Below are 27,402 nucleotides of genomic sequence, written 5' to 3' on the forward strand. Positions count from 1 at the left end.
GATAGGAAAGGATATGAATGCTTTGAACCTCATCGAGGACATGGCATTGAATAAAAATGATTGGAGGAGAAGGATTCATGTGGAAGACCTAGAATGATTTTCTTTTTTGGTTCATATCGCTGACCCCAATTGTTTTGGGATGAAGGCGTAGTTGTTGTTGTTTTTAGTTATATGTTTATCCATGACTTTGGTAATTTAGGTTACCAAGTTTAGGATTAGAAAACATGAGACACAACGTCTTTTTTTAAGGTTCTCATCTTTTGAGCTGGTTAGAAACCCAATTAATTGAGATTCCTTTCAGATTAACATTATCACAAGGGCTCTCTTACTTATCTCTTAGAAAGTCATTTATAAATAAGCATCCCTTAACACCAAATAGCAGAAGCCTTCCTTGAGTCAAATTTTGATTCATAATTCGAGGCTACGGTCCAGTGTTGAATTGATCGACGAATGACACCGGTCAGGCCCACTAGGTATGTATGGGAACCTTTTTTTTATTTCTTTTCTGTTTTTTTTTTCTTTCACAATTGTAGATATTGGTTGAGTAGCAGTCCCTATATCCACAAATTTTTTTTTCCGCGATTAAGTCACCCTCTTTGTTATCTTAGAGACCAGAAACTTGCGATCAAAAATTTCTTGGTTATAACCTTCGGTTTGGGATTGGCCATGATACTTAGATTGGATCTTTACCTATTTTCTGAAAGGGTGTAAGGTTTGGATCTATTTTACTTTTTGGACCCAAAACAACTTCAATAGGATCTTCACTCACTTTCCGAAAAGGAGTGAGGTTTGGATCTGTTTCTTTTCTTATTCAACCCGAAAGAGTCAGGGTTGGATCTTAAGTTACTTCTCGAAAGGGCATGAGGCTTGGTTCTATTTCTTTTCTTATTGGACGAGAAATGATTTGAGTTTGATCTTTACTCACTTCTCGAAAGGGCGTGAGGTTTGAATTTGTTTCTTTTCTTATTGGACCCGAAAGGGTCTGAGTTGGATCTTAACTTCTCGAAAGGGCGTGAGGTTTGAATCCGTTTCTTTTCTTATTAGACCCAAAAGGGTCTGAGTTGAATCTTAACTCACTTCTCGAAAGGGCATGAGGTTTGGATCCGTTTCTTTTCTTATTGGACCTGAAAGAGCCTTAGTTGGATCTTAACTCACTTCTCGAAAGGGCATGAGGTTTGGATCCATTTTTTTTATTGGACCCGAAAGGGCCTAGACTGGATCTTTACTCACTTCTCGAAAGGGCGTGAGTTTTCGATCACTTTATTTTTCTTATTGGACCTAAAAGAGCCTGAGTCAGATCTTTACTTACTTTCCAAAAGGGCATGAAGTTTGGATCTATTTTTTTTTAATGGACCCGAAAGAGCCTAGATTGAATTTTTACTCACTTCTCGAAAGCGCATGAGTTTTGGATCCCTTTACTTTTCTTATTGGACCCGAAAGGACCTGAGTTGGATCTTTACTTCTCGAAAGGGCCTGAGGTTTAGATTTGTTTTTTTTATTGGACCCCAAAGGGCTTGAGTTGAATCTTAACTCACTTCTCAAAAGGGCATGAGGTTTGAATTCATTTCTTTTCTTTAGATTCAGTGTTGACAAATCATGGATCTAGACTCGATCCTCAAAAGGGTTCAAGCTGGATTCAAACCTAAACGTGTGTGGACATGGATCTGGGCTCATACCTTATAAGCGTTGCATACTTTAGTCGGGTCCATGAACAATATCAAACTAGTAAATCCAATTTCAATGAGTCAGAATTTTAACTTTATTAGCATCCAGTGAATTTGTATTATCCACCAAGAAGAGAAGCTTCGTAAAGAGCACATTAGTATTTTTATGAGATGTTTAGCTTATAGCTAATGTCGTCATCCACATCGAAGCCAAATTATTCAAGCTATGAATAATTGTTTTTTTCCTTTCTTTTCTTTTTTTATTTTGTATGGAGAATTGATATTTGCATAAATTTTGGAGTGCTTTAATTTCTTTCTTCAAAGCCTCTGCAATTTCTTTTTTTTGAATCTTGCGCATGAAGTCACGATTCATCTTGTGAAAAGGAATGGAGAAGTCTTCAAGATCCTGAGCATGACTTCCATTAAATAGCTTATCAAAATAATCTTTCCATTTCTCCTTAATCTCCTCATCTTTGACTAAAACCCAGAGTTACCAGTCAAGGAAGCGGAAGCGATACGGGAAGCGGGAGCGGGAAGCGGGAAGCGAGGCACTTTCAAAAATTTAGGAAGCGGGGAAGCGTGGGACCACTTAGAAGAAAATTCCGAACCGTCTCGGAAACGACCTAGGAAGCGAACCAGAAGCGAACCGGAAGCGAGGGGAAGTGGAAAAAAATGAAAAAATGGGGAAGCGAGGGGGAAGCGTGGGGGGAAACGTGGGGGAAGCGTGGGGGAAGCGCGCTTCCCATTTATGGGAAGCGCGTTTCCCATAAAAGGGAAGCGCGCTTCCCAAAAAAGGGGGACGCTTCCCCTCACGCTTTGGAAGCGCGACGTTTCGCGCTTCCGAAGCGCGCTTCAGGGAAGCGCGCTTCCCCTTTTGCCTAGGCGCTTCCGGTAACTCTGCTAAAACCTATGTCACATGGGTGCGGGTGCGGGTGCGACACGGGTGCGGCGCAATTTCAAAAATTTTGGACACGGGGACTTGGCTATATATATATATATATATATATATAAGACTCGGTCAAAGTTGTGCCCATTAGGGGACAGGTGATGAGTTGTGAAGGCATTCTGTACACTTTCTTCATACAGGAATAATTCACTTTTGGGCACTTTCTTCATACACTGTAATAATTCACTTTCTTCGTACAGGAAAAAACCACAAAAACTTGAGTTGTGCCCATTCTGTACTTAAAACTTGAAAGTGTACAGTTTTTTTAGTTGTGATGGGTTTTTTTCCTTACAGCTGTAGCCCAGAAAATTAAAAAAAAAAAAAATTCAATTTTTTTTTTCAAAAAAATGGACCAAAATGACCCTGGGTGCGTTGACCACACCCAGGGTCGGGTTGACCGAGTCCGAGCCGCACCCGTGTCGGTGCGTGTCGATGCGGGTGCGGCGACCTTGGAGCCGAGTCCGTGTGACATAGGCTAAAACCCTTTGCGTTTCATCTTTGATACATCTAACCATACCCAGATCCCTCGATTTCCTATCTCTCATCTTTGCAAGCTTATAAATATCCTTCTCGCCCTCTTTGATATCCAACTTGTCATAAACCTCTTTATATACCTTATCCCTCGCGTTTCAAACTACTTTTTTAGCTTCCTTCTTTGCTATCATATACTTCTCCAAATTCTTATTATCACGACTTTTACTTAGATTTCTATAACACTCTCTTTTAACCTTAATAGCTAATTTGACATCCTCGTTCCACCATGATGCATCCTTGCTTAGCGGTGCACTGCCTTTAGACTCACCCAATACCTCCTTAGCCACCTTTCTCATGCCACCGCTATCTTATTCCACATTGATTCTGAATCCTCCTCGAGACACCAATCAGCTTCCTTAACTACCTGCTCTACAAACATTCCTTATTTAGCTCATTTCAGTGCCCATCACTTAATTCTAGGATCTATCCTATGTCTATCCCTTTTGTGGCATTTTTTAATTCTAAGATCTAAAATTAAGACTCTATATTGTGTAGCTACACTTTCTTCCGGTATAACCTTACAATCAATGCAACAACCCCTACCTCTCTTTCTAAGTAGGAAAAAATCTATTTGACTCGTATTAACCCCACTTTTAAATGTTACTAGGTAAGATTCCCTCTTCCTAAACCAAGTGTTTGCTAAGATCATATCATAGGACAAACCAAAATCTAAAATCCTTTCTCCATTTTCGTTTCTTTCTCCTATACCATAACCTCCATGGATACTCTCAAATCCATCCCCACTAATGCCTGCATGTCCATTAATGTCACCGCCGATGAAAAGCTTTTCTCCATAAGATATCCTTTGTACTACTCCATCTAAATCTTCCCAAAATTAATGCTTAATGGAATCATCTAAACCTACTTGAGGTGCATAAACACTAATAATATTAATAATATCCGTACCTAATACTAATTTAATAAGTAAAATCCTATCACCCTTCCTACGGACCTCAACTACATTATCTATAAACTCACGACTAATAACAATCCCTACTCCATTTCTATTCCTATTTATTCCTGTATACTAAATCTTATATCCCCATGGTTCTATCACTTTTGCTTTCTCACCTACCCATTTGGTCTCTTGTAGACATAAAATATCCATCTTTCTCCTACACATAACATCTACTAACTCTACCAACTTACCAGTTAAAGACCCTATGTTCCAAGTGGCTAACCTAATTTTATGGTATTGAACTATCTTCTTTACCCCCACCCGTCCAACAAAGTGAGGGAACCCTTGCCTATTTGACACCACACCCGGGCGTCGGTGTGACGCGTCGCTTCTGGGCGATGACCTAGCAACCCTTGCCCATTTATCACTGCCTCCAGGCCTATAGAGTACAACACGTCACTCAGTAGGGAACGCCCCAACAAAATTCTCATATTGGTTCATATTCATAGGGTGTGACTAAGTTTTTATGCTGGCTGTCACTGGCCTACCACAACCCTTCTCCTTTATCCGGGCTTGGGACCGGCAATGTATAACTAAACAATTATACATAGGCGGAGTTATGATAAAAAAATACTGCATTAACCCTTATTCCTAATACATAATTACACCAATACTCTACATGAATATGTCAATTTGAGGAAAATTAAGAAGCAAAAGGTTGATTAAAGATGGCTATTCCACATATGACATGAAATATGCAAATCCTGACTCAGGATATTACCATGAACAAACTTTACCATGCTAACACCGTGCAATTTAACCATACTATTCATTTACTGATGCATAACTTTTCATTCTTCAAGAATTAATACAGACAATTTCAATGTGCTTGTTCTTTCCATGCTATATTAGAATGATGGAGATGTAACATAGCACGATTTTCATAATACAACAAAAACTGATGTGCTGATGGCGTGATACCCATCTACAGTACCTGCTGCTACAACATGTCACAGGGATACTCCAACTTAATCCCATATCATGTCCCCTTGTAATAGAAAATTTCATAAAAATGGTACCCTGGCAGCATAAAAACTCTAAGGGCTTACCACCGAGGTGGTATCCCATATGGTAAACGGGTCCTGTGCCAAGCTGAAAGCTGGAATCCCTATGCCTCGTGGGGCTTAAGAGATGGTTAGGGTCTGCGACTCTGCCTAACCCTAGCTTGCCTTAAAAAAAAAACAAAAGAAAAAAAAACTCTGAAGAGTCTGAACGAGTCGCCATGCTTGGCTTGTGAAGGGGTTGCAGTCGTGCGATGAGCCTGAGAGAAGAGATGGAGAGAGTGAGAGGAGAGCATACCTGAACATAAGGGGGGAGGGGGAAAAAATCGGAGTCGTGGGAGATGGAGAGAAGATATGGAGGAAAAATGGATACGCGTACCTGAATATCCCCATCGTCGGTCGGTGGAGGTCGCCGGACGTCGGAAAAGGTCGTCGGTCGGTGGCCAAAATCCTGAGAGAGAGGGAGGAAGAGATAGACTCGGAAGAGGCGTGAAAAAACCCCTAAAGCCTCTTTTATGTTTTTTTCGTGAGTTTTTTTAAAATTCCTATTTTGCCCTTAATAAAAAAACTTTCTTTTTTTAAAAAAGGGAAAAATAGTAATAAAGGTCACTCGTACCCCTTTAAAGGGATTCATGTACCCCTTTAAAGGGGTACGCGCTTCCTAATACTTAACTGCGCTTCCCCATGCATTTTGAAAGCGTTGCGTTTTGCGCTTTCGAAGCGTGTATCGGGGAAGCGCACTTTCCCTCAAGCATAGGCACTTCCGGTAACTCTGATTGCAACATTTGCATCTAATCCTGACATATCTTGATAAGACCACACAAACACATCTTGAAATTCCTTTAGTAATGCAATATATTGCTCCACTTTTGTTTCTGTTAAAGATGCACTTATAAAGGTAATATTTGGACCTTCTTTTGTATTAAGGTTTACTTGTAATTCATCAATTGTTGCATGTGTTCCATCTTCGATGCTAGGAGGTGCTAGTTCTTGAATAAATTCTCCATCCTCTTTTGTATCATCTGCACATATGTGATGTACTTCATATTTCTTTTTTAACATGATGGTTTGTTGGTACCTTATTCCCACTTTACTTTTTCGATTTAAGACTCCATCTTTGGCTAGGATCTCTTTTTCTTTAGGTCTAAGATAGGGCTCTAAAGGCTCAATTATTTCTCCAGCCTTTAAGCCTTGAGGGTTATCAAGGTCATATCCCATATTCTGCATCATCTTTCTAGCATTTTGACTATATTTTTTATTAGGGATTTTGACTTGCTGAAGCTCTTTTTCTTTTTAGGGGCATTGTATATTCCTTATTGCAGTATTTTTTTTCTTATAAGAAGCAAATTGCCTTATCTTTCTTTCTTCTTGGAAGGATCATTATGGCTGAAAACTGAACCATTTCTTGATTCATATCAGTCAATGGACAAACTGCTCTGCTTGCTTTTTTAGATAATGATGTTTCTTTTATCAATGGAGAGGCAATTTCATAGAACTTTGCATCAACGAAGTCTGCTTCAATTCCAAAAACTGGGTTAGGATCAGCCTTCTCTGTTTTCACGACTCCATTTTTAATGAATTCGAAACACCGATGTAGTGAAGATGCCACCACTCCATTATCATGTATCCATGGTCTTCCTAAAATGCATTGTATGATGTAGTAGCATCAATGACATGAAATTTAACCATTGACGAGAGCTCTCCAATGGTTAATTTAAGTTCAATAGCCCTAAGGGATTTTTGATCATCTTGATTAAACCATTGAATCATGAGTTTGGATCTCATCAGTTGCCCCCACAGAAAATCCAATATCTGATAAGGCTTTTAAAGAGAGGAGGTTTACTCCGGATCCGAAATCAATCATGAGTCGGGAAATTCTTTGTGATTCAACTGTTTCTGTGACAAACAGAGGTCGATTGTGGGGTTTCTTAACATTTTAGACATCTTTTTCAGAAAATGATGGGCAGGCATAACAACTTAATATCTCTCCAACAGGTTCGTCACCATTTTCCTTAATTTCTGTCATATAACACTCTGGTTGACTAAGTGCTTGTATTAACGATTGACGTATGGTAAGATCAATAAAAAGTCATGTTCTGGATATGGTTTAAAATAACTTTGAGAAGGTCCAAAAGTCATTCTTACCATAAATTACTCAAATTTTCTATTGAGCTCTTCTAGGAAGCTTTTCTCTGTAAGGAATGATCCTCCTCTGGATTGTGATACTGATGATGATTCATGATGAGGATTTGTTCCTTCTTTTTTCATCACTTTACTAAGAAACACATTTATTTCAAGTTATTTTTGTTCTAATTTTTTTCTGAGTAATGCCAATTGCTCTTCTGGGGTTAATACTTGTTCTGCTCCAGCCATCATAACGACACTGCCAATGGACTATTTGGAAGTGAATTAAATCTTCTTAAAATAGTGGGTTTGAATATTCAGATCTAGGAGTATTTTTCCAAAATCCTTTTTTACATGGCTAGTTAGCAGTAAAATAAGGCATGGGATGGTAACTTTTGCCAGTTAATGCAACCTTGCAAGGTACCTCCAGTTGTGTAGGCGTTGAGAGACTTTGGCAAGTAGGTGATGTCATCACTTTATACGTAAGTGTTGGAACACTTTGGCTGGTTGATGATGTCACCATTCTTTAGCCAAGAGTTGCTTGGCTTTGGCTGGTAGATGACATCATATTTCCAAGTGATGGTCTCATCTGTGCTGACATAGGTGCTGATGAAGTTTGGCTGGTTGGTGATGTCACTTTTTCTAGCACAAGTGCTGCAGAGCCTTTACTGGTTGGTGATGTCACCTTTGTTTTAGGTGATGTCACTTTTTCTAGTACAAGTATTGCAGAACTTTAGCTAGTTGGTGATGTCACTTTTTCTCCCGGACATCTTTGGTTCGTTGGTGATGTCACTTTTGTTTTGGGTGATGTTATTTTTCTTTTTGGAGAACTTTGGCTGGTTGGTAATGTCACATTTGCTTTGGGTGATGTCATTTGTCCTCTTAGAGAACCTTGGCTGATTGGTGATGTCACCTTTGCTTTAGATGATATCATTTTTTCTAGCATAAGTGTTGTAGATCCTTGGTTGGTTGGTGATGTGACCTTTGCTTTATGTGATGTCACTTTTTCTAGCATAAGTGCCGCAAAACCTTGGCTGATTAGTGATGTCACCTTTTCAGTCCATGATATTACATTTTTTTGTACGAGTAAGTTCTGGCTGGTTGGTGATATCATCTTTTCAACCTGTGATTCCCTCTGTGCTAGCACAGGTGTTAAAGGGGCTTGGCTGGTTGGTGATGTCACCTTTACCAAAGATGTTGGTTTTCCTTCTTGCGTAACACCAGATCTTAAGGAACATAATTTTTTGGGAACCACCAAAGTCTAACCATCTTCTTCTTTTATGTTAAAGGACTTTTATGTTAAAGGACTTTTATGTTTCTTTTCTTGAATGTAAGGTAAACCTTTCAATATCCCTTTCTTTGAAAACATGTAGGATCCCTTTGACATACACTTTGTAGGAGAGTCTTTTGACATCTCATTTTTTGATAAAAGAGAAGAGTCTTTCGACATCCTTTGCATAAGAGAGCCTTTTAGCATCTCATTTTTTGGTAAAAAATCAGAGCCTTTCAACATCCTTTGCGTAGGAAAGCCTTTCGCCATCTCGTTCTTTGGTGAAAAAGGGAAGCCTTTCGGCATCCTTTGCATAGGAAAGCCTTTCGGCTTCTCATTTTTCGCTGTCGTGAAAATACTTTTCAGCATTTTTCTCTTTGGAGATGCATCAAATTTCAAGGTTAAGCCTTCCAATCTATCGAAGGACGTCGATGTGGCTCTGGCTTTGCTTCTAGTAAAAGGGCCCCTTTATGCAGAAGTAGGCGAAGATTGGTGCCATCTAATTGGCTTGTGAGCACCAACTTGATTTTCGGACTCTTGTTTTTTCCCACCATTGTTGTATTTCTTAGAGGGGGATGAGAAGCAGGCAAAGGTCCCACCGGGCGTGCCAAACTGAAGTGTTGATTTTTTTAACACTCAAATTGAGATATAAAAAAATTGAAACTTTATTTCAGGATTTCTTCACCTTTACAATAGCCTCTGGTTCCCAGAGCTTAGATTACAAGTGAGAAAAAAAAGAAAAGAGAGAGCTACACCGGAACCCCCTCCCGCTCCTCGACTCTCTCTTTCCTCCCTCTTCTTCTTTTTCTTGTCGCCGACACACCTAGACCGATGTTGCCCCTCAGGTATGCTCTCTCTCTCTCTCTCTCGCGCGCGCGCAGGCTCACTGAGCCTCTCTCTCTCCCTCTCTCCTTCTCGCAGTCTCACCGAGCCTCTCCCTCTCTCTCTTCTTCCACCTTGGTTGCCCATGACAGCTAGGGCCCAACCCTTTTCCCCTCCCTGTGCTTTTTGTTGGTCGTCGACCACCTTCCCTCTTTTTTTTTACTCTCAGCAGGAGGGTATTGCCCTCCTGCCCCTCTCTTCTTCCTTGCTAGCTCGACAGCAAACCAGAGCCACCAGCGGTGGTGGCTCTGGCTTGTCAGGTGAGAGGGTGCCTAGCACCCCTTCCTTGACTTCTCATCTTTAGTTGTAGCCTTAGGCTGTTGCTGCCATTTTGGTGGGGCGGTTAGAAGGCGGTGGTTGAGGCCACTCCCCTATCGTCGCCCCCTTTTCTTCGTCTCTACCTTTATTGGAGGCAGAGCTTCTGGAGGGCACGGCTGGGCCACCCTGACGGTGGTGGCCGGTCTTCTCGAACCCTCTCGGCCACGCTACCAGTGGCGGGCAGTGGCCTTCGTCCCTGCTCCGCTCCTCTCCCCTGTTTTCTCAGAGGACAGCAGTTGCCGACTGTAATGAGATGGACTAAATCCAAGAACATCGCTCATGGACAAACAAGAACACACTTCAATCAAGTAGAATACTTATTGAATCATCCAAACCACCCTCACAAGGGTAAAAAATATATATATTATTGTGTGGAGGAACTCTCCAAAAGAGATAACAAATGCAAGGCCTTAATGGCCTATTTATACATGAGCAAGACACAGGGCAGCTCCAAGTGGCTGTTGGGACTACCCCAACGGTCACATTTGTGACTGTTGGGGGAAGCTCCAACAACTATTTGGAGTTGTCCCCTCAGTTTGAAAAAGCTAACAACAGCCAAAAAAATAAATACAAAAACCAAAGAAAATAGAAAAGGAGAATAGTCAGCCCAAGTCAGCCCCTAATGGGCTGACGCCTATTACAAGAAAAGATTGAAATACCCTTGATGGGTATTTCGATTTACATAGAATATAAATACATATATGTATATGTATATACATATACATATGCGTATATGTTTATCTTAACACCCCCCCTCAAACTCATGGTGGAACAACCGAGAGTTTGCCAAGTAGGAAGTGAAATCTAGGCGACGATTGCGCTTTGGTGAAGAAGTCCGCGAGTTGATACTCTGATGGAACATAAGGCAGTGTGATAGTCTTCCGCAGAAATTCTTCACGAACATAGTGACAATCTATTTGAATGTGTTATGTCCTTTTATGGAACATATGATTGCTTGCAATATATACAACGCTCTTGTTATCACAGCATAATCTGGAGGGTTTTGTTATGTGAATTCCCAAGTCCTCCAATAATTGTCGCAACCATACTAACTCAGACGTAATGGTTGTCATGGCGCGATACTCAACTTCAGTTGAGGAAAGGGACACCTTTTGTTGCTTCTTGTATCGCCATGAGATTAGGGAGTCACCTACAAAAACACATAAACTAGTAGTTGAGCGTCTATCATTCACATCCTTTCCCTAGTTAGAATCAGAGTATACAATGACTTCTAACGAAGAAGATGATGACAAAAACAATCCATGACTTATGAAATTCTTAATATATCTAATAATTCTCATTACAACACTCATATGGACTGTAGTGGGAGCATGCTGAAATTGACTGACAGAATGAATAGCATGAGAAATATTAGGACGAGTAATAGAAAGATAAGACAAAACTCCAATCATTTGTCTGGATGGGGTTGGATCTTGCAGAGATTCTCTATCATCTTTCTTCATTTTTGCATTTATGGCCTCTGGAGTGTCAACCCGTTTTTCATCTGAGAGTCCTGATCTCTCAATGATCTTTGCTACATACTTAGTCTGTGACAAAAAATAACCACGAGGTAAGTAAGCCACTTCAATTCCAAGAAAATATCGTAAAAAGCCAAGATTTGTCATATCAAAGTTGTCTTTAAGCACATCTTTGATATGATTTAATCCCTTCTTATCGCCTCCTATGATTATCATATCATCTACATAAAGCAGCAATATAACTATCATTGCATTGGAAGACTTAACAAACAACGCAGTGTCGGTAAAACAAGATTTAAAATGAAGCTGAGACATCACATTACTGAACCTATCATACCAAGCTTTGGGAGCTTGTTTTAAGCCATACAGGGCTTTTCGTACCCGAAGAGTTTTCCCATGTGCTAAATTCAAACCTAGTGGAGGATCCATATAGACCTCCTCATCTAGATTACCATTCAAAAAGGCTTTTTTTACATCCATTTGAAATATATGCTATTTTTTAATTGATGCTATAAAGATAAGAGTTCTAACAGTCGTCATTCGAGCAACTGAGGCAAAAGTTTCATCGTAGTCAATTTCATATTCTTGATTGTATCCCTTAGCAACCAATCTAGCTTTATATCATTCCAATGACCCATCACATTTAGTTTTTATTTTGTAGACCCATCTACATCCTATAGTTTTCTTTTCTTTAGGTAATGTTTGGATTTCTCAAGTTTTTGCCTTTTCTAAAGCTTCTAATTCATCATTCATCACTTTAATCCATTCTTAATGATTTTTAGCTTCATGGTAAGACGATGGTTCTGTACATGAGTGTATAGCCATATAAGACATGATCTATACCTAGGTTCAAAGGAATCATATGATACAAATATACTAGGGGCTTTTGAAATTCTTACCGATTTTCTAATACTAGTAGAATCTATATCTTGATTTTAAGAATATCTTTCTAAAGCACATGGTGAGTGATCTTCGGTACGTCGAGTATAAGTTTGAATGTTATTATGAAATAGGTCATCGTTTACATTCTCACTTGCATCATGAGTGTCTTCATTTTCACTCTCATGCTCATCATGAATGTTTTCACAACTTTCATGTTCGTTGACAAGGTAAAAAATAAATGAATAATCATAGTTCTCTTGGATTTTTTCTTTGCTAAAACCATTTTCATTTCAAGAAAAGTAACATTTTGTGAAACATATAATTTGTTTTGTTATATATCATAACACCTATATCCCTTTTGATTTTCGGCATATCCTAAAAAGACACAAGGGATTGCTTTTGGGGAAAGTTTGTCATTCTTATGAGTAAGAACAAAACATTTACATCCAAAGACTCTCAACCTGTTATAATCGAGAGATGTTCTAAACAATTTTTCAATAGAGGATATATTTTCCATATTCTTTGAAGGCATTCTATTTATCAAGTAAACATCCGTAAGAGCGGCTTCAGCCCAAAACACTTTTGGAACATTTCTTGATATAAGAAGTGTTCTAGTGGTCTCAACAATATCTTTATGCTTTCTTTCGGCTAGTCTATTTTGTTGAGGAGTGTATGTGAAAGATTTTTGATAAATAATCTCATTTAGATCAAGAAAGTTTTTGAATTCTTTTGATACAAATTCTCTCCTGGAATCAGATTTAAAAATTTGAATGTTGGTTTTGAATTGAGTCTTTACATAGTAATGAAACCTTTTAAAGCATTTAAATACTTCTTATTTTTGCTTAAGAAAAAGATCCAAGAATGTATATGATAGCAAAGAAGGAAGCTAAAAAAGTTGTTCGAAACGCGAGGGCTAAGGTATATAAGGAGGTTTATGACAAGTTGGATACCAAAGAAGGCGAGAAGGATATTTATAGGCTTGCAAAGATGAGAGATAGGAAATCGAAGGATTTGGGTATGGTTAGATGTATCAAAGATGAAACGCAAAGGGTTTTAGTCAAAGATGAGGAGATTAAGGAGAGATGGAAAGATTATTTTGATAAGCTATTTAATGATAGTCATGCTCAAGATCTTGGAGACTTCTCCATTCCTTTTCATGAGATAAATCGTGACTTCATGCGCAAGATTCAAAAGAAAGAAATTGCAGAGGCTTTGAAGAAAATGAAATCAAGAAGGGCAGTTGGCCCAGATGGTATACCTATCGAGGCTTGGAAATGCTTGGGAGAGAAAGGTTTAGAATGGTTGACAAATCTTTTTAACTTGATTTGGCGAACAAATAAGATGCCTAATGAGTGGAGGAAGAGTACTTTGGTGCCTTTATATAAGAATAAGGGTGATATACAAGATTGCACAAACTATCGTGGTATAAAACTCATGAGTCATACTATGAAACTTTGGGAGAGGGTGATTGAGTCTAGGTTGAGGAAGGTTGTCATGATATCGGAGAATCAATTTGGTTTTATGCCTGGAAGATCAACTATGGAAGCTATACATCTTCTTAGACAACTTATTGAAAGATATAGAGAAAGGAACAAAGATTTGCATATGGTTTTTATTGATTTAGAGAAGGCATACGATAGAGTACCTAGGGACGTTCTCTGGTGGACAATGTTGAAGAAAGGTGTTTCTCTCAAGTACATTAGTATAATTAAAGATATGTATGAAGGAGTAGTAACCAATGTCCGCACTTGTGGAGGGGTGACAACCAATTTTCCGATAACGGTTGGGTTACATCAAGGATCTGCTTTAAGCCCTTTCCTATTTGCGATAGTGATGGATGAGCTTACGAGATCAATTCAAGAAAATGTACCGTGGTGTATGTTGTTTGCTGATGATATTGTTTTGATTGATGAGTCTAGAGCTGGGGTTAATGCTAAGTTAGAATTATGGAGACAGACATTGGAAGCTAGAGGTTTTAAGTTGAGTAAGAGTAAGACTGAATATATGGAATGTCGGTTTAGTAAGCAACGAAGTAGTGATGGGAGTGTAGTGAAGCTTGGTGAGCAAGATATACCGGTGAATGATTATTTCAAATATTTGGGATCCATCATTCAAAAGTATGGAGAAATTGATGGAGATGTAAATCATAGGATAAAGGTTGGGTGGATGAAATGGAAAAGTGCTACTGGAGTGCTGTGCGATCGTAGAATGCCATTGCGGTTGAAGGGAAAGTTTTATAGGACGACTATTAGACCCGCTTTACTTTATGGTACGGAATGTTGGGCTGCCAAGAGACATCATATTCAAAAAATGAGTGTAGCTGAGATGCGGATGCTTAGATGGATGTGTGGAAATACAATAAAAGATAAGATTCGGAACGAAGAGATACGTAAGAAGGTAGGTGTTGCACCCATTGAAAATAAGATGCGAGAGAATCGTTTACGGTGGTTTGGACATATTCGGCGAAGGCCTAATGATGCTCCAGTTAGAAGGTTGGAGAAATGGGAAAATATATTAGTTAAAAGAGGTCGGGGTAGGCCTAGGAAGACTTGGATGGAGATGATAGGAAAGGATATGAATGCTTTGAACCTCACCGAGGACATGGCGTTGGATAGAAATGATTGGAGGAAAAGGATTCATGTGGAAGACCCAAAATGAATTTCTTTTTTGGTTCATATCGCTGACCCCAATTGTTTTGGGATGAAGGCGTAGTTGTTGTTGTTGTTGTTGTAAAAAGATCCAAGAATGTCTACTATAGTCATGCACAAACACAACATAGTATGATACCCCGCCTTTGGATATAATAGGAGCCGATCCTCTTACATCCGAATATACTAACTCAAATGGATTTTTTTATATAAAGTGTCTTGGCCCAAAGGGTAAAGCCTTCATTTTACCAAAAATGCAATCTTCACGAAGCAAATATTTTTCTTTATAGCTAGTAAGAAATGGAAACAAATGTAATTTGGACACACTAGGATGCCCTAGTCTTTTGTGCCAATTTTCTATATATTTCTTTTCCACAAAATTACAAAAAGAATGTTTTGATAACTCAAGATTGTTCATTACATAGAGATCTCTTCTATGGCCTTGCCCAATCGGCTTCCCAGACTGGAGATCCTGTAGTAAACAATCATTAGGTGAAAATAATACTTTGCAACCATGATCCATAATTTGTAAAATAGATAAAAGATTTAAATTTAATTTTGACATAACTCTAATATTTGGTATGTGAAACTTTGGTTGTTTTTGAAAAAACCCAAAACTTTTGATTTTTAAAGATGTTCAATCGGTGGTTGAAACATAAAAATTATTTGGGTTAGAATGATATTCAGATAATATGGACTCGTTTGGAGTCATATGAAAAGAGGCACCGGAATCTAAAATCCAAGAAGTCTTATCAAGGTCACCATTTGTGGATACGACCGCTCCCGAGAAGGAAGAGGCTTGAGTTTTGAACATTGGTTGTAGTGCTTCCATTAGTTGAGCCAAGGATAGTGAGCCGATGCATTTGGAGTCGTCTACATCATTTCTTTCAACCGAAGCAACTCTCTTAAAAGAAAATGCAGGTTGATTAAAAGAAAATCACATAAATGGTGATGATTCGCCTTCACAGGCAAGTTGCTCGATTTGGTTTAAAAGACCAGAGCATGTACAATGAGTCGTCAGTTAAATTAGAACCTGACATACCCATTTGTCTCTTTGGTTTCGTCAAAAGATTGGATGACATGTTTCAAAAACTCTGATGGATAGGTTGTTAACAACTACGCTTCTCGAGTAGCAATGACTCGGTGTCCCCGGTTATCGAAGTTAGGAGACTGGGCTATCAAAAATTATCCTAGGTAGTAGGTCCCAATGACTTCTGCAGAAGTATGGATGCATCCCCTTTAACAAGTGGCCTCTGAAAATTTTTCTCTCGGTCATTAGTCGTCCCCTTTAGGGACGGACTTAGCTAGTTGTCCGAGGTATTAAAATACATGGGATAACAAACCCCCAAGCAATCTCGATTGTTTCTATATTTTTTCTGTGCATACCCTCAGGATAGGTAATTATCAAAACAAGATTATTATGCTCATTTTGCTTATTCTGAACTGCACATCACGAAAGGAACAATGTATATGTTATAACGTCTTGTTCTGAATTTTGATATCTATGCACCTATCAGATTTTTATAAGTTTCACCCATTTTATTGGGTACAAGTGATGATTAAGTCGGTACGACAGGTGATGGCATGATGATATTAAGATCCCACTATTTCTCTAATGTTTTGTTCCTGAGTACATTTTGAAATTTTGCATAAGGGTTTCTTTTGAAACCACTCTTTTGTATAAACTTTAATAATAAAAAACCTTGTTTTGAATCTATGTAGTTTCAATGCTTATATGAAGATACAAATCTATTGTGTAAATGAAAGTTCGATTGTAATGCGCCCAAAGTCTGTTGACTTATTATTTCAAACATTATTTTTTTGAGGAACTGCCATTTTGAATTCTGAAAAATGTTTGATTGCAAAGCATTTAAATTTCTCTTAAAAGATTACAAGTTTGGGGTTTTTGGGGTGTTACAACAATTTAGATGAATACTCTAAATTTGAATGGCCAGATTCAACTGACAACAGAATATAAATTGGGATTGGCCTCTTCACTTGCCACCTGTTTTCCATCCAGTGGATCTAAGAAAGGGATCTCAACAACGTTTTCATGCCTTTTTGAATAGGTTTGTCCAAACCTACCATCTCTTAGCCGAACCTGCTCTCCTTAAACCTTCACCCTTTCATTCACACCTTCTCTATCACAAAAAAGAACCAAGAAGGACAAATTAAACTCATCTCTTGACTTCTCTCCAACAAGGTTGTAGTATTTGTAACCTTCAAAACCAAGAAAACAAACACTTCATAGCTCGAGGAGACAATTTGTCTCTATATCTATCAGGAAAAAGTACAAAGCATGTGCATCCAAATTCTTTCATCATATCATAATTTAGAGTTCTTCTATACAATTTTTGAAACAAAGATGGCATGTAGTTCATCTGATAGATAGCCAACTGAACTGCTTCCACCCATTAAGTTTTGGGCATTTCACTTCCAAAGAAAAGAGTTTTTGTTGTCTTCAAAATATGTCTATCTTTCCTTTCAACCAGTCCATTTTGCTTAGGAATATTGGGACATGACTTTTGATGATCTATTCTTTTTTCCAGTAAAAACTTTTCAAATACAAAGTTGATATATTCACCATCAGGGTCAGTTCAAAGTTTCTTAATTTTAGTTGCAAACTGATTTTCAATCATAGCACAAAAGTTCTTAAAGATCTCAAAAAGTTCACTTCTATTTTTAATAAAATATAATCAAAGAAATCTTGTACAATAATCTATGAAACTAGCAAAATCTGAGAATTTCTCTTTTGATGAGACTAGTGAAGGACCCCACATATTAGAGTGTATAAGATAAAAAAGATTGAGACTCTATCACTAGTCCCAAATGGTAAGGCATGGCCCTTTACCAACCTACAACTTTGACAATCTCTAACATTTAACTAAGGCCCACCAATATTCTCTGGTGAGAACAACCCATTCTCTAGTGCCACCATACTCATCCATGACAGAAGCCCTAATCTGATTTCAAATCTCCTATGCGTCTTTATATCAAGCCAATCCAGGTAGTATAAGTGTCCTCTCCTATGGCCAGTCCCAATCTTCTTCCCAGACAACTGATCCTTGCACCATACAGTTAAAGGAAAAAAAAATAAAGAAAAAGTAATGGAGACGAAGAAGAAAAGGGAAGAAGTGAGCAAGAAGAAGAAAGAAGGAACAAAGAGAGGGATGAAGAGAGACTTCATTAGCTTCTAAAGCAAGCAAAATACAGCCTTATAGGGATGTCTCCTTTTCCTACACAAGACAAAAAGATTGACTTTTAGGGAAATATTACATGGACAAAAATGCCCCTGATAAGAATGTAATGTACAAATAAATACATGAGAAAAAAGGGTAGCACACAAGTAATAATACACTATTGTACAAACTCTTAATAGAAGGCAGTGTTAGCTAGTTCAAAATCTTATATTACCAAGACTTCCTTTTGATTCAAAGGAGTTTTAAGTTCTCTAACCTTTTGGCATCAAGTGTAAACATGTAATTCCGTCATGTTATCATCTTTTGCATAATGCCTTCTATTATTTTGCTTATGTTGGCATTTAATCTCATGCTGAGTTTTCATGAATCCTGATAATATTTGGCATGGAATCAATATCAAGTGGTATTGCAATTGTTCATATTGGATGACGGCTAAATATTGATTCCCTTTTGTTTTTATTTACACATTAGAGAAAGATGGAATTGTTTATGTTTGATACAAGAATGAGGTCATGATGCTACTTTGGTTTATGTTTATTTCTTTTATAGGTCAGCGAATTCTAATATTTCTTGCTTTACTGTAGAAAAGATGGGAAGCTTTGTTAAATCAAGGGAAAAGAGTTTTTGTGGTTGGAGATTTCAATATAGCACCTTTTGCTATAGACCGCTGTGATGCAGGGCCAGATTTTGAGGATGACAGGTAAAACATGATAGTTAATATGCAGTAGTAAAATATGAAACTTATTAATGTTTAGATACATTTTCATCCTTTATTTTGTCATGGATCATTGCAACATTAGCTGGTTGCTTGTTTCATTGCATGTTCATGATGTTGAAGATCTGTATTACTATCCAGCATGGTACCCCTCTCTTTAAGTGTCTTTAGTACATAGCTTTATTCTTAGGGGTATTCTTTTATGTTTTCCTTATGAAACAGGGGCAAATGTTTTTGTCCTTTTGTGTAGCCAAAGGGGGTCGACCCCTTGTATGTTGTATCGTTTCTTTCAAAGTAATGAAGTTTTCTTCTGGCTTTTGCCTCTTTCATCTTCTCTTGTGCTTATCTCTCCTTCATGCTCTAATATGGTATCAAAGCCATATTGAAGCTGAAAGAGGATTGTGGAAGGAGGTTCTGGAAAGAAGAGACATCATTCTGGGTTGCTGCAAATCTGCCTCAGGAATCATGCTAGTGACATCAGCATTGGGTGTACGGCTGACTTAGTGTCGATTGATTGAGGTAGGATTCTGCTTTGTTTCGATTTTAGATGTTTATCAAATAAAAAATCTGGATGACTGGTGGAGATTCAGATTTATAGTGTTTTTTTTTTTAGATTTTCTGGAAATAGCGTCTTCTAAGGAACTGATTTGGGTTTTCTGCTCATTCTGCGCTAATCAGTAGTTTTGGAGGATCATATACTGTTGCAATGAGGTCATTTTTGGGCCAGACACATTTTAGAAATGGTCTGGTTGTTTGTTTTGATATGTTGAAGGAGTTTTGAGGGTCTATTTGTGGTGGTAACTGGGTTCTTGCATGCTGGGTTATGGATTAAGTATCGGCTGTAATTTCTTGGTGCAGTATATTGTGGTTTTTGTTTTGTGAAGCCTATTTTGTGCTGCTGGTAGCAGTATTGGTGCAGTTTGCGTGGGTTTGGCTCAGTTCTTGGGTAGTTTCGACTCATATAGCTTATCTTAGCTGAAGGTGTGTTGTTCTTGGTGCCTATAGCTGAGAACTTTGTTTAGCCGAGTTGTTTTAGTATTGTGAACAGTACTAGTGCTCCTGTATTGTTGTTTTGCTATGCATATTGGTTATTTTCATGGCATTCAGCTTGTTTCCATGGAACCAAACGGGAAGAACTTGTCACGAGCTGAAGTATATGCCTTGGTGTGCCACTTATGGGCAAAAGAACACTTAGAGAAAATGGCCTCTTATGGGTCAATACATGAGAACACAAAAATGAGCCACCAAGGGCTTGAGAACACACATGAAAATAATGGATATTATTGGGGAATAATCCCTTTTAGAATACATTTAAGAGAAGAGGGGTCTCACCCCTTTATATACAAAAGAAAAGCTCTAGGGAGTCGTTTGGATGGCTAGAATTCTAGCCGTTGGGTAGGGTCCAACAACTCCCTACTCATTTCCCCAAAAGCCCTTCAAGGCTGGGAATAAATACAAAAAAGAAAAAGAATAAAAAATAAAAATACATTTATTTTGAATATACATGTAAAAAGACTAAAATGCCCCTGAACAATATGTGTATAGACCGCATATAAGCATATATATGTTTACATTATATATGTATGCATTAACAGAACTATGCCAATTGGGTTGATTTTATGTCAGCATTAATGGCTAGGAAAGGTCTTGGTGTCTATCTGGATGGTTCAAAGGCCAAACCAAAGACCACAAATCAAAATTATGCTACTCTATTGAATGAATGGGTGGTAAATAATGTGAAAGTGAAGGCATGGATATTGGGCTCGGTGGAGCAAAGAATAGCTATGAACCTAAGTTTTTTTTTTTTTTGAGCAAAAACAATGATGATTGGCATCAAAACAGAATGTTACAATGCAGTAGAAGGGGACGAGATGTCACCCTAATACCAATAAAGAAGCAGAAAAAGCTATAAGATAAACAAAAAATTGACCCATATTCATAGCTTACCGAAAACTTGGTAAATCTATCCAATTCAAGTCCGAGTCTGCCCATTTAAACTTGCAGCACTGCCGAAGTTCCCACTGAATCGTATCAAGAATGATCCTCATTTGTTTGAAGTGCCCGTTAAAAGTCCTTAGCCTCAATGCTAACATCATCCAGCAACGCCTCAAAAAAACCCATTTATGACCTTTTTGGCAAAATTCTTTTGCCAAGAGTAATTCCCTAAAAGAATAGTTGGATGCTATCGGTTGCAGCCCGAATCCCCCCACACCAAAAAATGTAAATCTCTTAAAAATTTACAATAATTAAAGAGATGGTTGGTTGTTTCCTCACCTACACCGCATATCTGATGCTTGCTAGATGAAAGTCCCTTGATTTCAAATTCAAATCAGTTTTGACCTTACCTTGTAAGATTAACCATGCAAATGGATTGGTAGCATACTGCGTCTGGACCTAATGCTCTATATCAAGATTATACCGAAAACTGACCGTCGGAAGAAAGCCTCCATGTGATTCGATCCTCCTGGTCCCAAAGATTTAGTTGGGAGGAAAGCTTGATACTCTCTAGTAGCTGCTGCTGAAATAGATCTACGGAAATCAAAACACCATCCTTCGTTTTCTGACCACATAGTAGCAACTGAACGACTTGAACCATTCATGTGAATTAAGTTAGGGAAGCAGACTGTCAAAGCTTAATCCTCCATCCAAATATGCCACCAAAAGCTCGTAGAACATCCATTCCCCAAGTCTACCTTGGTGAATTCCAAAAAAAATCGGTAAAACTGATGCGATGCCCTTCCAAAATCCCTATCCATTTGTCCATCTTGTGTCTTGAATCTATTGCCATGACAATAGACGACACTTCTCCTTGAGACACTTTGCCACCATACTATCCTCAGTGAATATCACCCACCACCATTTAAAGATAAAGGCCATATTAGCATGATAAAGATTCTTAATGCCCAAACCCCCAATTTCTGTGGGCAATGATACTGATTGCCAACTCACTAAACTACGTGAGTTTTCTTCTAACGGCTAGAATTCTGGTCATTGGAACAGCTAGAATTAGTCAACGTAGGTTGACTAAGATTATATATATATATATATATACATAGAAAAATACATCCATCTTAACATAAAACTCCTTGGGTATTCCCTCCGTGCCCAAGGAAGGTCTCCCCATGGCTTCGGTCTTAATGCAAGGTCTCCCCACTGGCGATGTCCTTCAGCTTGAATGTCTGGAGCCCTTGTGGGTGGCAAAGACTTATTTTTATGATGGTATCAGACTATTTATTTATTAATGATTTTTTCATGGAAGAGGCATATCATGCAAGTTGTCTGAGCTACAAATTTGAATGTAGCATTATGTATTTAGGAAAAAAAAGAAATGTGCATCTCTTTGTGTTTACATAAATTGCTGCATAGACTTATCAACATGTTTCACTCTTTTGTAGGTTCAGAAGATGGCTTAGAACTTTATTGAAGACTGGAGGGGGGCCTTTTATTGATGTTTTTCGGGGAATGCATCCAGAGCGGTATAATTGTCCTGCTAAATTGTCTAATTAGTGTTTTTTGGTCTGTGAACGATAAAAGGGAAAGCCATAGTTAATGCATTTTAGCTGTCTTTGAAAATCATGTGTTGCTGTCAATCATGGATTGAATGGCTCTTGTGATTTTTATATTTATGTGTTCATCATAGTTGCTAGGATGCAAAATGGATACAGGAAGTGATTTGCGAAGCAGAAGCGTGGAGTAGTTTAAAAGTGCGTGAAGCATGAAGCATTTAGGAAGCGTTAATGAATTAAAAGGAGAAGCACCATAGAAGCGGAAACAAAACATAAACAAAAACATGAAAGAAACAAAGCAGAAGCAAAGCAAAATAAATCTATAAAAGGTTAAAAACCATAACACAAAATTTAGCAAAAGCATGTACCACCAAAACAAAATTCAACAAAATCACCAAAATTATGACCCCTAGAAAACTTGATCCAAATGCAAATAGAGTAAAATAAAGAACCTATGAGGATCACTCCATAGAAGTGACTGTCATGAAAGCAAGAGAGACAAAAAGCTAACATAGGCAATACAATCAGCCACTATGGGACCCATGTCATGAAAACAAGAGAAATACAAAAGAGTATGGGCAATACAAAGCACCAAGTCACAAGAGCAAGAACAACAATTATAAAAATGATATGTATAAATATGTTGTTGCTAACCTGTCCAGAACGCGGACAACACACACACACACACACACACACACACACACACACACACACATATATATATATATATATATATATATATATATATATATATATTGCTGCAAACCTGTCCAGAATGCGGACAACACATATATATGTATATATGCTACTGCGAATCTCATAAAAAACGCAGCCAGCACATGTGTGTACACTACATGTGCTGTAAATCTATTCAAGAATGCAAAAATACATGGAATATACATGCAGAAATTTGTAGACACGTTTAGGAATGCAGAAAATTGAATTTAAGCATCAAGAACGATAAAACTATATATGATATGCATGCAGAAATTTTCAGACATGATTAGAGAGGTATAAATTTTGTTTTAAGCATCAAGAACAATAAAAATGTTCATGGTATATATGCAGAAATTTTCAAACATGATTAGATATGCATAAACTTGGATTTAAGCATCAAGAACGATAAAAATCTTTATGGTATATATGCAGAAATTTTCAAACATGATTAGATATGCATAAACTTGGATTTAAGCATCAAGAATGATAAAAGTCTTTATGATTTGCATGCAGAAATTTTCAGACATGATTAGAGATGCATAAACTTGGATTTAAGCATCAAGAACGATAAAAATCTTCATGGTATGCATGCAGAAATTTTCAGACATGATAAGGGATGCATAAACTTGGATTTAAGCATCAAGAACATAAAAAATACATAGTATATACATGCAGAAATTAGCAGTCATGTTCATGGATGCAAAAAATCAATTTTAGCATCAAGAACATAAAAAATACATAGTATATACATGTAAAAATTTGCAGACATGTTCAGGGATGCAGAAAGTCAATTTTAAGCATAAAAAATATAAAAAATACATAGCATATACATGCAGAAATTTGCAGACATGTTTAGGAATGATGAAAGTCAATTTTAAGCATCAAGAACATAAAAAATGCATAGTATTTACATTCCAAAATTTTCAGATATGATCAGCCTGTAAACCCATACGATTTAAGATATGCTAAACCCTCTTCTATCGAAAAAAGAGAGGAACCCGTACCTTGTTTTGCTAAAAATATGTGAAAAGAATAGAAGAAGAAAAAGAAAAAGATGATGTCCTTCCTTTCTTTTTTTTCTCTCTCCTTTTTCTCTCTTTTTCCTCTCCCTTCCTTTCTCTCTCTAGTTGACATTTTTTTTAGAGAGAGGCTTGGCCTCTCTATATAAGAAAAGAGGCTTCTAGGGGGTGATGCCCCCCCCCTTCTAGTACGTGTTATTTAGGGTAGAACTAGAGTTGTCAGTCAAGGAAGTGGGAGCGGAAAGCGATATAGGAAGCGGAAGCGGGAAGCGAGGCACTTTCAAAATTTTAGGAAGCGGGAAGTGTTGGACGACTTAGAAGTGAACCAGGAATCGTCTCGGAACTTACCTAAGAAGCGAACCAAAAGTAACCTAGGAAGCAAGAGGAAAGCGAAAAAAGAGAAAAAAAACTAAAAATACAAAAAAAAATGAAAAAGGGGGAAGTGAGCTTCCCTATTTTTTGGTGTGCTTCCCAGCACGTTTCGAAAGTGCGATGTTTCGCGCTTCGTGGAAGCGTGCTTCCCCTCTCTCAAGGGTGCTTCCAATAACTTTGGGTAGAACTCTACCCTATCATAACTATTTATTATATATATATAATGAAATGGTGATTTTCCACAAAAGTACAAAAGTTTATGACAGGTGTCTATGGGAGACACTACTATCACAACCCACAAAAAAGGTATAAATGGAAGAACACAAGATAAAAATAATAAACTTTATTTCACATGAAAATGCTTAAGAAACATTGATTACAAAGGAGAGGGAATCTTCCCTATATATACAAGAAGAGAGTGGGGGGAGAAGAGCTATTCTCAAAGAGTCGTTGGTGTTAGTCCAACAACTCTATTTATAGCTGTTGGACTAGCTCCAACGACTATAAATCTAGTCAAGATCTAAGTAGATCTTGACTAGATAAAAAGTCTAGTTCAAACTAAACTAGACAAAAAATAAAAAGGACAAAAAAGAAAAGAAATAATAATAATAAAATAAATAAATTATTATATTATATTACATATTTATATTTTTAACAATATACTTATATATACATATATGTTTCTTAAAGTTTTAAATTCTCTTTGTTTTAAAAAGTTATAAATGGATTATGAGTTTTGGTTGGACCCATAATCCAAATCCATATCCATATCCATTTGGATTTCAGCCCATTCATGGGCACTAGTCAATATGGATCCTAGACCAAGTCCAGAACCATATTGATGTCAACCTATATATATATATATATATATATATATATATAAATTCGGTCGACTCCGATCCAATTGAAAAAGACCCAAAATAGAGGTCGGTCTAATTTGAAAATGCATTTTCTGAACCATCCCATATCCAAAATTGCCAAATCGGATCTCCTACGAGTTCTACGACTCATAATAGATCTCACTAGAGTCCTTGCTTCACTTGAACTCTTGATTTTTGCCTTAATTTAACCTAATTTTAACTTGAATTTCGCTCTAATTTAAAAGTTAAAAATGAATAAAATTTACAGGTGTCACATATCATGTGTGGATCTCCTCAATGGGCCCTGGACCCTGTCCAGGCCCATATTGACGTCAGCCCATATTTATCATTTTTTAATTTTTTGACATTAAATATAATTATTTAATTAAAAATTGTATTTTCGAACTTTAAAATATCAGAAAAATTTATGAGATATTACACCAATCCTTTTTATGTTCCGTTTGGTCTGTGCTAGCACATCCTCTTCCTTGGACTGAGCTTTGAAATGTGAGGTCGTAGGAGTTCGTCTCCTAGTGGACTCTCCTGTGCTAGAGTTGTCTGTCTCGTAACCCGCATGAAGGACTTTAAGAGACTGATGAGGGTGTCGTTCTTCAGACCAAGCTTTGAAATGCAAGGGCTTGGAGATTCACCTTTTGGTGGACTCATCCGTGTTATAACTACCCGTCTTGTAACTTGTTTTGAGTACTTTATGAGATCGATGAGGGTACCGACGTGAGCTGGCCTTTTTCCTTTTTCGGTCGTCCTTAGACTCATCAAGGATGTTAGTATGAGTCATTTCTTCAGGATCCTCATCAAATATGATGTTTTGCATCATATGGGGTGGCATCTCCTACGTGGGATTCTCCATAGGTGATTGTTTTGGGATGGATTGAGTTTTAGATTTACGGGCTTTAGATTGGGTATACATTATACCCCAAGCAATTGATTCAAACAAGCCTAAATAAATAATCAAGAGATTTTCAAAACAATTGGTTTCCCTTGAAAGCTTTATCCACTGATCCACGTGGTCTCTTTGGGTTCTAAAGTTTTAGGGCTCCCTTTCGAGTTCACACCGATATACTCCAACTAACAATTGAAAGGTACTAGCGTGAAGAATCCGACTCCAATGATACTGTTTCCTATATACCCCAACAACTAAAAGGTACTAGTGGAGTGATCCGAGGATCCAAATGATAGGACACGAGATTTTCAAATTTTGTAATAAACTGAGGAGCTCTTTTTCTAAGAGAGAAGAAGATCAAAATGAGGAGCATACAATGAAACCAAACAATATCCCACACAAAGCCCTAACTTACTGGAGTTTGTGTTTTTTCTATCTTCTATGTGATCATGCAAATCTTCAGCAAAGGTTTTTAAAATGTGATATAGCCTAAAACCTAATGTTGATGCATGCAACTAATGCAAAGCAACCTATTCGTAAGATGAAAATTAAACGAACCAAAAAGAAGCAAAAGTCTGCAAGCAGGAGGATCTGTGGACGATAGAACCTGTAGATAGCCAAACGTAACTGGATAGCGCTGTCTGGCAGAAGACCGCCAACCGTGTAGATGCGGCGTCTGCGAACGACCATAAGTTGTCGGACGACGCTGTTTGGCAAACCTACCAGCAAACATTCTCAGATGGCTAAAGGCCGGCGGACAGCCAAACTAAAACTTTGCAGACACGCGGGTTTGCAAACAGTGATCAGCAGACGGTGTTGTCAGTGGACGGCCAAAGTTTGGTAGACGACAAAACAGGGATTGTCGTCCGACAAAGGCAGAAAACTCGAAAAACAATTTTTTTTTAAGATTTCCCCTTAATTCAATTCTAGCTATAAAAAGATTAAGAAAAAGTACGGTGTCCCACCGTGATCGCCAAAACAGTTTATAAATTTTTCTCTGAATGAGGAAGAACAAAACTTACCCGAATTACTCAAAATCCTTTGAAATTATGGGGACGTTGTATATGAGTCTGGATCATCCTTTGCCCGAGGTAAAGGTAAAGTCGAGACAAGTTTTCTCAATCTCCATAGCTTGGATCACGTCGCCGTGGATTCCTATATGCAATCAAAGGTAAAAAAATGTGTATAAATACCCAATCAAAAGGAGAAATAAGATTAAAAGAAATAGATTAGGGATCTGGAAAATACATTTTTCGGACTTACGCTCTATCGTTCAAGCTCATTCTTTTGTTCGTTATCACCTTCGTGTAGATAAGAGCGTTCGTCAATGGCGTTTCGACAACGCGTTGACAGCGTTGAGTAGACGTGCTCTTGTAGGGCCAACACTTAGGTATGAGATTTCCAACT

General features: G+C 37.8%; 1 protein-coding gene across 1 annotated transcript in view; it reads left to right on the forward strand.

The window, feature by feature from the left end:
• The window catches only part of LOC149817857 (endonuclease/exonuclease/phosphatase family protein), a 47,634-nt gene that overhangs the window by 11,263 nt on the left and 8,969 nt on the right, over window positions 1-27,402 (forward strand). The window contains exons 6-7 of the mRNA XM_089983946.1: window positions 18,490-18,605; window positions 22,016-22,096. Coding sequence (XP_089840072.1) covers window positions 18,490-18,605; window positions 22,016-22,096 — 197 coding nt within the window. The remainder of the gene's footprint in view (window positions 1-18,489; window positions 18,606-22,015; window positions 22,097-27,402) is intronic.

Source organism: Nuphar pumila, chromosome 13, assembly GCF_984573655.1.
Source record: "Nuphar pumila chromosome 13, dmNupPumi1.hap1.1, whole genome shotgun sequence".
NCBI lineage: Eukaryota > Viridiplantae > Streptophyta > Magnoliopsida > Nymphaeales > Nymphaeaceae > Nuphar > Nuphar pumila.